The 13,720-nt window shown below is 35.2% G+C and overlaps 1 protein-coding gene across 5 annotated transcripts in view; it reads left to right on the plus strand.

Moving 5' to 3' along the window:
- Window positions 1-13,720, plus strand: part of ARHGAP12 (Rho GTPase activating protein 12) — a 108,436-nt gene that overhangs the window by 88,723 nt on the left and 5,993 nt on the right. For all 5 annotated transcript variants that reach the window (XM_021715650.1, XM_008064257.1, XM_021715651.1 and 2 more), the window contains 4 exons: window positions 4,371-4,472; window positions 7,504-7,602; window positions 10,347-10,449; window positions 11,804-11,920. In XM_021715650.1, coding sequence (XP_021571325.1) covers window positions 4,371-4,472; window positions 7,504-7,602; window positions 10,347-10,449; window positions 11,804-11,920 — 421 coding nt within the window. The remainder of the gene's footprint in view (window positions 1-4,370; window positions 4,473-7,503; window positions 7,603-10,346; window positions 10,450-11,803; window positions 11,921-13,720) is intronic.

A 13,720-nucleotide genomic window follows, 5' to 3' on the forward strand; every position in this document is an offset into this window, starting at 1 on the left:
ATTCATAATAAAATAATCATTTTAGGTAGCATAATTAAAACATAGTCACATTGTGTTTTATAGCCCCAATAAAGACTAAAAAAAATTCAGATATGGTAAAACGGTTGGTTATACAGTCAATTCTTAATTTTTATTTTATGGTTAATTTTAAAACTTCAGACTTCCCTATTCCTACATATTAAGGGAATGAAAACCAATTTAGATAGCCCAAGTAAAAGCAAGTCATAGTATGTAAATAAAAAGTAAGTGAAGCCAGGCTCAGTGGCTCAGCCTGTAATCCCACGCCTTTGGGAGGCTGAGGTGAGTGGATTGCCTGAGCCCGTGGGTTCGAGACCCACCTGGGCAGCGAGACCTCATCTCTACAATAAATCAAAAACTCAGCCGGGCGTGGTAGCGCATGCCTGTAATTCCGGCTACTTGGAAGGCTGAGGCGGAAGGATCGCCGGAGCCCAGCAGGTCAAGGTTGTGGTGGCCGGGAGCGGCCACTGCACTCTAGTCTGGGCGACAGAGTGAGACTCCAACTCAAAAAAAAAAAAAAGGTATGTGAGTGTATATAATATATTTTGGAATATACTATATTCATAAATACAGAATTTGATGAATTATGCATGATACTCCTTATTTCAGGAATTAGGATAGTTCAAGAGAATTTAAAATAATTTTATCTTTGTTTTCCTGTTCAGTCACCATCTAGATCTATTGTAGATAAAATGTACTCTGCTTATACTGTGGCATTATATCTTACCTGAGAATGAGATCCAGAGACCAGAATATAAGCCAAAAAACCAAAAATCACCCATAGTGAAAAGTGCTCTCAAGTATTCCTTAGGAGGATGCTCTATTGAAGTGGATGTCTAGTAGAGCCAGTTTTCTTCCTTTGGTGTTGGAAGGGATAGCTTTTCCTTCGGCTGAGTCTGGGTGATTTATGTTAAGGGACCACATTATAGGAGTGTAATATACAGTTTTTTAAAAATTAGGTTCACAGTGCAAAAACCTAAGAGATCCACTTGAAGAAGTAGCCATTTAAATCTTATACTCACTCATTGATGAAATGCTGAGCAAAATCAGCCACCCTGTTCGAAGTTCTGTTCTTGTTTAATCATTTATGCTTTGTATTTATTTTTTGCAGTTAATGAATAGCTAAAATTAAGTAAATGAAATGTACATATGCTGCGTGCATTCCATGTTGTGGGGTAAATTTTACATTCGTGGTATATTATCTAAAAGTCGACTGAGCTTTTCTTCTTTCAGATAGATAACCTTTCAGTTGTTTTCTGGAAATTACTAGCTATCCTCTGGATTGTTGCATCAGTAACATAAACTTAAAGTTTTTTTTTCTCACCTCATTTTACCTCAGAAATATATGTATGTATGTATGTTTGTTCAACAGACATAAAAGCCTACTATGTTTTGAGCATTGTGTAAAACTTGGAGGTTTAAAAATAAATAACATTGGCTGGGTGTGGTGGCACATGCCTGTAATCCCCACACTTCAGGAGGCTGAGATGAGAGGATTGCTTGAGGCCAGGAGTTCAAGAACAGCCTAGGCAACATAAGGAGACCTCATCTTTACAAAAAATTAAAAAACAATTAACTGAGTGTGGTGGTGTATGCCTGTAGTCCCAGCTCCTCAACCGGCGGAAGCAGAAGAATGCCTGAGTCCAGGAATTCAAGGCTGCAGTGAGCCGTGTGCCACTGCATTCCGGCTTGGGCGACAGAGTGAGACTCTGACTCAAAAAAACAAAAACAAAAAAACAACATGGCCCCTGTCTTCAGACTTTACATTGTGGTAGGGAAGACTGACAAGTGAATATTTATAGTGTGACATATGTTATACTCCTTCTCGGTTATCAGTATTCCTTGAGTGTTTAAAAAATCACCCCACAAATATTGGTCTCTATTTAAACATTAATTTATACATGCTCTTAAGAGTCTAAAAATAGTCACTTTGGGGGGAACCAAGAATCATTTGTTGCTGGGCTATCCTATGCATGGTAGGGTGTTTAGCAGATGACTAGCACGCCCACCTCTAGTTGTGACAGCTAAAAATCTCTCCAAACATTGCAAAATGTCCCCTGGAGGACAAAATCACCTTTGATCTAGAAGAATCACTTCCTAAAGAAAGAAGGTGGCAAGCTAGATGACAGGGCTACTCCTAAGAGACAACTTGGGAAGGGGATACCAGGTCATGAGGACAAAGCCTGTATTTCAAGCCCTTGGTCTGAGCAGGATGGTGGAGGGCCAGAGGTGACTCCTCTCAATGGCTAAGACAAGTCCATATAAGACAGATTCTAGAAAGCATCTTAAAAAATAAAACATGAATCTATGTAATAACAAGGTCAGAAAATATTCTGATACAGATTTTAGAGCCTTTGTGAGAATATTTGCAAGTTTAACTTTACTTGTATTGTGTATCTGCATGTAGAATTGTACATTTGTCCTGTCTGGTTCCATATGCTTTTCTTGTGTGTCATTTTGCCACTGTGCATTGTTATGACATCATTTTCTTCCCTTTTCCATATCAAGTCCTTCTGCCAACAGGGCTCAGCCTCTGAGCTCTTGCTTTCGCTGCTTTCTTCTTGGAAAAACTTTGTCAGTCGTCGGCCTGCTGTCACATATGTAAAGTCTGATCCTGTTTCAGCTGTCACTGTATGTGTTCTTGTTGCATGTCCCATGCCACAATAATTCTGTTTTCTTTGCCATGAATACCTTGGTGGGGAGGTGATTACAGTAGAGAAAAGTGGGACTAGATTTTGGAAAAGAATAAATAACAACCACAAAATTTTGCCAGCCCTGTATTGCTTGCATTTTTTTTAGCATGTCATTGTATTTATATTTTGTTGCTGTATTTTATTTGGTTGGTTATTTGTATCTTAACTTATAGCTAACCATCTACAGTGCATACAATGACAACAAATTAAGTAATTTTTATCATTTTGTGAAATGTACATTCATGTTTTATAACATTTGAGCTATATCTTTCTACACGGGAAATTATCTGTGCCCATCATCTAACTTTATGGTTAGTTTGCCTTTTGTCATTCAAAAGGCAAAGACTTTGTATAATACAGTTAAAATTTTTATTGTGATTTTTATTATGATTCCTCTAATAAACATTAAAAAATCCCAAATTTTACTTTGACTCTGCCAGTAAATTTTATATAACTCCTAAATTTTATTTTGTTATAACAAGTATATGAAACCCACACTGCTAGCTGAAAAGGTGAAGTAAAGGGAAACAGGTGAAGCTGCCAAAGTAGAGTTACTGACATTTACAAATAGTGAATACGTCATTACAAGGTTGGTAGGTAAGATCATTTCTAATGACAAGTATGATTTGACTTTAGCATATGAAATTTCCTGTATGAGACATAGGAAATATTTATAACAAATTTTTATGATCTTCAGAGTATAGTCCAACAGGCCTTAGATGTTGTAAAACCTCCAAATCTTCCAATCCCTTGAATGTTATTTTTCTATTCTTAGTAAACAGACTATACAGAAATTTAAGTTAATGATGGCAAGATGAAGAATGAAGGCATATTTAACATAAATTTTCTACTGTTTGCTAATCTTTTCTGTATCTTAGTTAACAAAATAAAATAGCTTACTGAGTACTTTTTCTTTTGCATGCACTCATGTCAACCATCTTCCCATTTTTTTCACTGCTTCTCACTAAATTGCTGAGGCTTGATAGCAGCTGACTCTAGTTATAATTTCTAACAAAGGCTGAATAAAAGAACATGGAATTAGAGTTTTCTCTTTTTCTGTTTTCACAAGTTATTGTTAGTTGTTGCCCATGTAACTAGTCAAGGAAATAACTTTTGAAGAATGTTTGTTAGGTGGAAAATGCATAGGTACTACCTGATATTTTTTATATATGTGTAAAAATATTGCCTTGCTTCTTGTACATACCATTTTATATAATCTTGGATAAATTCCAAGAAATAGAGCTGCTTAAGCCAAAGTGTACATGTGTTTGTAAGTTTGCAGATATGGTATTACCAATTTTCCCTCTCTTGGAGTTGTTTCAGTTTATATCCCACTTGCATATGAGGGCCATAGCTTTGGTTTTTTTTTTTCCCCACTCTAATGAAGTAAAAAAATACTTCAGTGTGGCTTTTATATATTTTTTTTTTATTATGATGAAAGTTGAGCCATTTTATTACCTTTTCTATGAACTGTAAATTTATATCTTGTAGACATTTTTCAATTTTAGAGTAGAAATTGTTCATTTCTAATAGACAAAAAGAATTAGAGATAATCTCCTATTTTATTTATTGTTATTAATATAAAATTGGTCTTAATTTTTTTGAATACACATGTACATGAATTTCACATAAATAATTTTTCCTTTTTCCAAATTGAAGTTTGGGAGTAATCAGTCCAAGCCGGAGTTCACAGTGGACCTCAAGGGGGCGACGATTGAAATGGCATCAAAGGATAAATCCAGTAAAAAGAATGTATTTGAGGTAATAATGTTTTTCTAAGTATAACTCACATTCTTAACTGTAGTAATTGGTTTTTGAGTTAGTCTTTTATTATAACTAGTTAAGGCAGGGTTGTTGTTTAAGGAAGATTGTATCATAATTTAAAAAGAAAAGCTGGTATAAAAACCAGCTTAATTTACACAAATTATTGGAACTCAGACTATGTATTACACATCTTTGTTTCACAAACCCTGCTTTTTTCCAGCAACAATAAAAAGGATGTTGTTCCCTTTACTTATCAAATCTAATATTAAAAATAAATAAATGGGATGTTGAAAATACGGGAGGCTGTGCATGGGTTGAGACGGGTTGTATGGAGTATCTATTACCTTCCTCTTAATTTTGCTGGAAGCTGGTCTAAAAAATAAAGTCTTTTAAAACCATTAAAACCTTTCCATTTTATCCTTGAAAACCCTCCACAATAATATGTTATTCTGTATTTGTTAATTATTGCTTCATAACGAACCACATCAAAACTTAGTGGTTTAACTAAAGAGCCATTTTGTTTGTTCGGTTTTGCCTGGGCTGAGCTTGGTGATTCTTCTTCTGATCTTACTTGGGACCATTCATGAGCCTTCAGTCATTTAGTGACTTGATTGGAGCTGAATGGTCTGCTATCGGTGCCACCTGTTGACTAGACCTCCTTCTCCACAAGATCTCTCATTCCCAAGGAGGCTACACCAGGAGTGTTTCAGGAGAATGAAAATGGGAGCTGCAGGGCTTCTCAGGGTGGACTTTGGAAGTCATACTTTACTTCCAGAGTATTCTGCTGGTTAAAACAGTTCAGGTTAGCTAAGTATTCATGGTTGTGGGGAAATAGAATCCATTTACTGATGAAAGACCAACAACGTCCCACTGCAGAAGGTTGTATATTCAGAGATCCAAGGAATTTTTGGCAAGAATATGTTTGCAAACAGTCTTCTAGATCCTAGCCTTCCTTTTTAGCCTGATGACTCGGGCCTTTTTTTGTCTTATTATCTAGGCAGATTGGTTGAATTGCTATTTTCCAAGCAGAACCCAGGTTTTCTTCCTGTCTGATTTTTACTCTTTATTGTTTGTTGAGCACCAACCTGTGCCAGTCTCTGCCTGCCAAATGTTACCCTTCTTCCACGACCCATGACAAACATTACTGTAGCAATGATGTCACTTTATTTATAATTTTACAACAATAATATTTTAGTGTACTTGGGTTACCATCATTTGTAAATTATTCCCCAATAGGTGATTACTATGATTTTTGTTTTCCTTTAAGTAGAAAGACTGTGTTTTTCCCTTAAATAAGAACCTCTAACAGAGCAGAATATCTTATGTGCAGTGAACATTCAGTATTGATTGACCAGCTTGAGCAACTCTCTAAAAAGATGCATGAAAGGAAGTCACCATTTCCTGATTTCATCTTGTATTTTCAGTAGTTGATTCCAGAAAAGAAAGGGTGCTGTGGTCAAATAAATCTGGAAAGCAGTGTATATTTTGTTCCTATCTTGGAAAGTCATGGGACACTCTAAAACTTCAAAAACCTGAGGAGTCCTGAAGGAGAGAATCTTGTTAGACTATCTTTAATCCAGTCTTTTTCGATTTAATGTCACATAATTGTTTGTAATTTCTTTTTTGAGGAATAGCTCTTTTTTTTTTTTTTTTTTTGAGTTGGAGTCTCACTCTGTCGCCCAGACTGGAGTGCAGTGGCACGCTCCCAGCCACTGCAACCTCAACCTGCTGGGCTCCAGCGATCCTTCCACCTCAGCCTTCCATGTAGCCGGAACGACAGGCATGCGCCCAGCTAATTTTTTTGATTTATTGTAGAGACGAGGTCTCGCCAAGTTGCCCAGGCGGGTCTCGAACCAGCAGGCTCAGGCAATTCACTCACCTTGACCTCCCAAAGCGTGGGATTACAGGCTGAGCCACCGAGCCTGGCCAAGGAATAGCTCTTAAAAATATTGTTTAGGGAACTATTTTTGAGGAGTATGTCTTTTAGAATGTTGTTTGGGAAACCATCGCCTTATGATCTTCTAGGGAAAAAATCAGTTATTAATCAGAAAATGTGAGAGATGGTTTCCACAACTGCCTCAAAATTCTTCCTCAATCTATTGTAAGAAATTTTGAACCAAAGACATTGTACATAAATTAGTTGTTAATTTTGTATGGAATAATATATAATCTGACCAGGTACAGTGGTTCACATCTTTAATCCCAGCACTTTGAGAGGCTGAGGTGAGAAGATTGCTTGAGCCCAAGAGTTAGAGACCAACCTAGGCAACATAGCGATACCTCATTTCTATAAAAAGTTAAAAAAATTAGCCAAGCAAGATGGTGTGTACCTGTAGTACCAGATATGTGGTGAGACTGAGACGAGAAGATCTTTTGAGCCAAGGAGATTGAGATTGCCAGTCTGGGCAACAGATTGAGACCACAACTCAAAAAAGAATAATACATAATATTTTTTTCTTTATTTCATGATTTAATTTCGTGATATTTCTGCCCAAAAGAAATGTGACATTTGTCTATATCCTCTCTTTGTATTGAGTCATTATATTTACTTACTGAGTATAAAACATTGAGAGTCTAACCTTTTATATATTATTTTTCCTATGTTTATTTTTAACCAGAGAGACGGAAAAGTATTTCTATGACTGTATAAAGTTATTATAGATTTTGTTTCTTTACAAATGAATTTTGTTTCAATTCTAATTTAAAATGTGCAGCCTTGATACTTAAACTGATTTTTAAGTGATAAACTATGCTGGTTTCGGCAAGTTTTGTGGCATTTGTGTGATAAAATTTGGTATCCCAAGTTGTTAGATTTTTATTGATAATTTATTATTAGAAACAACTTTGTTTTATAAAATAACTGCTGATATTATATACTAAAATAAAAGATACTTTGTAGTTGTGTAGAGTTTAACACTATTATATGTGATGCCTACTCTACTGATGGTTTTATAAACTTTGAATTAAATGTATTCATTTATTTTGTTGAAAGCACAAACCATACTCTTTTTTTCTCCCCTCTTTAAAGCTGAAAACTCGTCAAGGAACAGAACTGCTAATTCAGTCCGATAATGACACTGTTATTAATGACTGGTTTAAAGTTCTTAGTAGTACTATCAATAATCAGGTATGTGTTTGACTTAAGTAAATTTTTTACTTAAGAACTGTTTTCTTTTTGGTGTTGTAATTACTTATTGCATATCCAGTTTCTAATTTATATGTGAAAAAAGATAGTGGTTAATTTAGCAATCCCCAGGGGCTGATGAATGATTTTAAATCATTCTAATTAATGTTACTACCAATGGATTTGAAGTAATGTTCACATTAGGCATTTTTGAAAAGAAATAGCTCAAAAAGAAGCGGCAAATAGTGCCTAGTGCATAGATTTATTCAGTGACTGGATGAGTTAGAAATAGTTCTATTTGGTGGAAGAGGTCCTATGCAAAATTGTGAAATGAATGAAGCTGTAGTCTCTTCATAAACCTTTTCTTTCCTAGTGATACTTCTCTAGTTTTTCTGCCTCTTCTCCCTCAAAGGTGTTCTGTACCCTCATTTTCATGACAAATTTCTTCTCATTTCTATAACAGCAACCAAAAAGAATCTTGAATTATATTCTGCAGTTATGTTAGTAACAGCAGTAGTGAACAGCTGGGGCCTGTGCTTTTTTTACTGTGTCTTCTCTCTCACCATATGGGGACATGGCTCTTCATTTGAGGATCATATTAGTGACAGAAATGAAAGATAATACTAAAGGGAGGTAAAAGGTAACTTTACCTCTTCTAGCAAATTAATTATGAAGCTGTGTATAAATTCTCCCTTCGCAGTTTGTAATATTGTATGATATTTCTGAATCTTGTTTCTTCTCCATTTTTTCCTAAAACCAGAGACAGACTTTTATAATGTCTTTATACCAAAATGCGAGTAACCGCCTAAACAGTTATACATCTCATCTCCCACGGATGCATTCTTAATGCCACTGCCATATGAAACGTCCTAATGTCAAATTTATAATCCTCTACTGCTTAGAAACATTCTGTGACTCATTAAAATTCAACAACCTAAGCCTACCCTATCTTCAAATGTACCTTCTCTTCACCCAGAATGGACTTTCAACTCTAGTTACAGTAATCTGTTCACTATCTTCTGAAAGCTAGTATGCATGCATTTTCTTAACAAATACATGAGTGCCTTTTGCCTTGGGGATATAGCAGCATGCAGTCAGATACTGCACCTTTCTATGTGGAGGTTACAGTTAAAGAGATTATTCAAGACAGATAACTGACCAGTTAATGTAATGAAATGTGATGAGTGTTATGATGGTAGGGGTGTACAACAAATTATAAAAGCACTAGTGTAGTGGTTAGGGAAGGCCTTGCAGAGAAAGAGGGTTTTTGTTTTGTTTTGGCTTGGTTTTAGATTGAAGCCTCCAGAATCGGAATAAGCCAAGTGAAGAGAGAGGATCTTATTACTGACTATGAAATTTTAAAAAATATACTGTTTCCAAAGTCTCTTAGCCAGGCATGGTGCCTATAGTACCAGCTACTCAGGAGGCTATGGTGGGAGGATTGCTTGAGTTCAGGAATTTGAGGTTACAGTGAGCTATGATCATGCTGCTGCACTCCAACCTGGATGACAGCAAGATTCTGTCTCTTAAACATAAAAAGTGTCAAAAGATTCAGAGGATTATATGTAGCAAGAGATGTAAGACCTCTGTGGGAAAATTACAAGTTTTAATAAGAGACATTGAAGAAAACCTAATTAGAGAAGTATATCGTATTTATGACCTAAAAGATTGAATACTGTAAAGATACAATTTTTTTCAAACAATTTTTAAATGTATAGATTTGAGATTTTTGATTCTCATTTAAAATCTAAGTAGATTTTCTGGTGGAACTTGACAAGCTTATTCTAAATTTATGTTGAAAGGAAAAGGAATACGGTTATACAAGACTCTTGAAGAAAAAGTAAAGGGTCTTGCTCTACCATATGTCGAGATTTTATAAAGCTATATTAACACAGTGTGGTATCTATACAGGGATAGACACACAGACCTGTGGAACAGAATAAAGAGCGTAGAAACAGACCCACACCCTGTGGACACTTTATAGCATTGTAGAGGAAGAATGAGCTTTTCAGTCAATGGTGCTTGTGCAACTGGAAATCCAGCATAAAATGGGAACCCTTCCTTAGCCCATATACAAAAATAAATTCCAGGTGAAGTAAAGACCTTAATGTGAAAAGAAAAACAAAGTTTTTAGCTTTGAGAACTCAGTCCAGCTTTTTAATCTGTAAAGCTGACCTTGGCCATAGACAGCTCTGGGATTTCTTTTAGTTCCTAACATCCATGAGTCGAGTATTAAGCCCTTGTACTGTTGTTACAGTATAATGCTATACTGTCACACCAATTCCATGAGTAGAAATCTTATACTGTTGGCACAGAATGTAGCTGTATCATGTTTTCTCACCATAGACTGTAGGTTGGACTTCTGTTGGTGTCACTAATATGCAGTTGATTAAAATGAGGCAAGATAGCTTCATCAGTGTAAAGCCATTATCTTCTGTCTCGTCAACAATAATTTCTTTTTTGGAAATAAAAATGAATGCTATCTAGGGGAAAAGATATTTTGAAAGATTTATCAAATGTCTAAATTATACATACTACATACTAATTGGCTTCCTAAAATCATTTGGAAAACTCAATTACTGATCATTGTGGAAATTTTGCTTTGCTGCCAACTAAAGTAATATTAGAAGTAATCTGGGCAACCTCTTCGGGTCCCCTTCCACTGTGGGAGCTTTTCTGTCCTCTCGGTAAATCCTGCTTAAAAAAAAGAAGTAGTAACCTGTGTTTGGGAAATATCTAACAAATAGGCACTAGAAACTGATGAAACGATTGAAGAAGAGATACCAGATTCACCAGGAATAGAAAAGCATGATAAAGAAAAAGACCAGAAGGATCCTAAAAAACTTCGTTGTAAGTTACTCTTTCTATTTTACTAATGATTTGAGTGATCTTGTTCTTTTTGCTTTCTAAATTAAATAAATAGAGAAAAGCTGAGTGGAATCTGCTATGTTACAAAAAAAGTTATAACTAAGTAATTGCAATCTCAGTGCATCAGTACTTTCTTCTTGTTAACTCATTATTGTCATTTTTTCAACCTCACAGTATGCATCCCTACAGCATCATACTAATTTTAAGATACTGTGATGCTTAAGGGGAAAAAATATAGTGTACTTTTGTTGAGACTTCTAGAAAGCTTAAGAATCTTATACTTTACAAAGTCAAAAGTCATGAGATGTTTGCCATAGTTCCCTTCTGGACACCAGACAGCCTTCTGTGGTCTAGGATATGTCTATGCATGTGCACAGATGCATGCATTCACGTTGCCAGATCTTATATATGGAAAGGAGCAGAGCTGAAGCCAGACGTTTGAAGAAAAGTATTTTCTGATACTGGTCTTGTGTGAATTACGTCGTTGGCTGTTGGCTATTGCTGCACTTTGTTCCTTCTATTTTAACAAATCCACATGTTGGCCCTCAAATTTAAGTGAATAAAAAATCAGCTCTACTTTTGTTCTACATTCTGATGACGGTTTAGGCCTATTACATACATTGTCACCGTGTAGCAATGTCAGCACTTAAAATTTTAATTTTTGTTCTTTATTAACAATTCTTTGTGCTCCCAACTTTTCCCAAATAGAGTGATTTTCAAGAAATTTACCTTTTGAATTTTTGTTATTGTAGCCAAAAAATAAATCGGGACTAAAGGCAATGTAGAAAGTTTTCTAGGTGGTCCCATTTTTAGCTCAGACTACAAATAATTATGATGAGACTTAGTTAAAGTATAAATAGTTATGATGATTATGTCTCTGTATTTATATCTGTATCTATATATCTCCAGACTCCTAGTTCAGTAAGGATGTGGATTTATTTTTTTTATTTTTTTTATTTTGTGGATTTATATTTTTTGGTGGGCATTTTATCATATAAACTTGATGGAGAGTCATTAAAGATAAGTAGTTTACAAAATAATAAATATGTTAGAATAACTTAGGGATGTCTTAGACATATATACCGAAGAAGGCACATTTGTGGTCAGTTTTTAGTGATAAAAATGATATGTTTTGTTTGGCTAATAACTTTGAAATTGGGTCTGTGTTAGATTGATTCTTTACATGTTATTCTTAAACCATATTAAAGTTAGAATAACTAAATTTGTGCTGTGATTTTGACATATGAGTTTAATATGTTTTGCATACTCGGTGGAAAAACTTACCAAAAAAGTTTTTATTTTACAAAATGCTTAATATCTGTCTGTTTGTTTTAAGCCATGAAAGTATCTAGCATAGATTCTTCAGAACAGAAAAAAACGAAGAAAAACTTAAAGAAGTTTCTTACACGACGTCCCACTTTGCAAGCTGTTCGTGAAAAAGGTTACATTAAAGGTTGGTAGGAGAAGTAATATTTATAATAATAAACGTTGACCAAGTCAGAAAGAAGAGATTTCAAATTAAAAACTAGAAAATTTTTAAACAGTAAAAATTTTCTCATGCTTTGTTTATAAGGTTTTCGAGTATAGTAATTAAAAGACTTTAAGTAATTAAAATTGATTTTTTAATGCACATGTAAAGTTTAAGCATTGGACAGACATAAACTAAATTTTTAGAAATTTTGTATCAGAAGATCTACATTGATGTGATGGGTGGTAGAGTCTTAGAGATCACAACAGTGAAGTGTTTAATTCTGAGATGAAAAGATCAGAAGAAATTAGAAATTTTGAATAAACTACCAGTAACAAAGCAGAAAAGTAGAAGAAGGAACAAATAATTTTATTATTGATTGTTTTCATTCAAGGCAATTTTAAAATTAGTATAAAGTATTTTTTCTAGTAATTTATACATTTGGGCAGGGTATGGTAGGCCACACCTGTAATCTTAGCACTTTGGTAGGCCAGGGGAGGGGGATCACTTGAGGCCTGTAGTTCAAGATCAGTCTGAGCAACATAGAGAGACTCCATCTTTGCAAAAAAATGAAAAAATTAGCCAAGCACAGTTTGCACACACCTGTAGTCCTAGCTACTTGGGAGGATGAGACAGGAGTATCCCTAGAGTCCAGAAGTTTAAGGCTTCAGTGAGCTGTAATCTCACCACTGCACTCCAGCCTGGGTGACAGAGTGACACCCTGTCTGTGAGGGGGGAAAAAAGTATACTTCATTTATAAACACCATAATATACTAAAAAGATACTTTTTTAATAGGAAAGTTGTCTTTAAAATCACAGATACTATGTGTACTTTTAGTTCTTATGAGCATGTTTAATTCCAGAGATAAAATGTTCTAATATATGATTCAGAACAATGATATTTATTTATAAGTAAAGATAATCGTAAAGGCAATATAATCTATGTTATATGTAGTATATGTCTCTGATTATGAAGTTTCTAACATCACCAGAACATCTGTTTGCAAAGCATCTAAGTTAAAATACACAAATGGGTTTCATTAAAAAGGTATCTAAAACTTCCAGGAAGAGTTTAGCTAATTAAATAATTTAAATTAGCAACTTTAAGAGTTATGGATAGACCAGGTGTGGTGGCTCATGCCTGTAATCCCAGCACTTTGGGAGGCCGAGGTGAGAGAATTTCCTGAGCCCACAGGATCAAGACTAGCGTGGGCAACTTGGTGAGATCTCATCTCTACAATAAATTTAAAAATTAGCTGGTCAAGGTGGTACGTGCCTGTAGTTCCAGCTACTTGGAAGGCTGAGGTGGAAGGATCACCTAAGCCCCAGCAGGTCAAGTCTGTGGTGGCCGTGAGTGTGCCACTGCACTCCAACCTGGGCAACAGAGTGAGACTCCAACTCAAAAGAAAAAGAGTTATGGATACAGAGGTATTTCTGAATAAAGTGTATGAATTTGCATGATAAGTTTAGAGCCTTTAAAAAAAATCCTGGCAAGAAAGTGAATAGAAACTGCTGCTAGTTTGTTCATCAGGCCTTTTCCATTGAGAAATAGAAACAGTTCTCACTTTGTGGCCTCCTTATCACTTTAGGTATTTTGTTTGTTTTCCTGAATGTTTAGCCCTAATGTAGAATTTCAGAACTGTTGAGTTGAAAGACTAATAGAAGAGTTTTTGAAATCTGTTTTGTGAAATCAAATGACAAGCATTCATTATACTTCTCTTTTTTTTTTTTTTTTTTTGAGTGGGAGTCTCACTCTGTCGCCCAGACTGGAGTGCAGTGGCCGCT

Source organism: Carlito syrichta, unplaced genomic scaffold, assembly GCF_000164805.1.
Source record: "Carlito syrichta isolate Samal-C Ts95f unplaced genomic scaffold, Tarsius_syrichta-2.0.1 Scaffold307249, whole genome shotgun sequence".
NCBI classification, from domain to species: domain Eukaryota; kingdom Metazoa; phylum Chordata; class Mammalia; order Primates; family Tarsiidae; genus Carlito; species Carlito syrichta.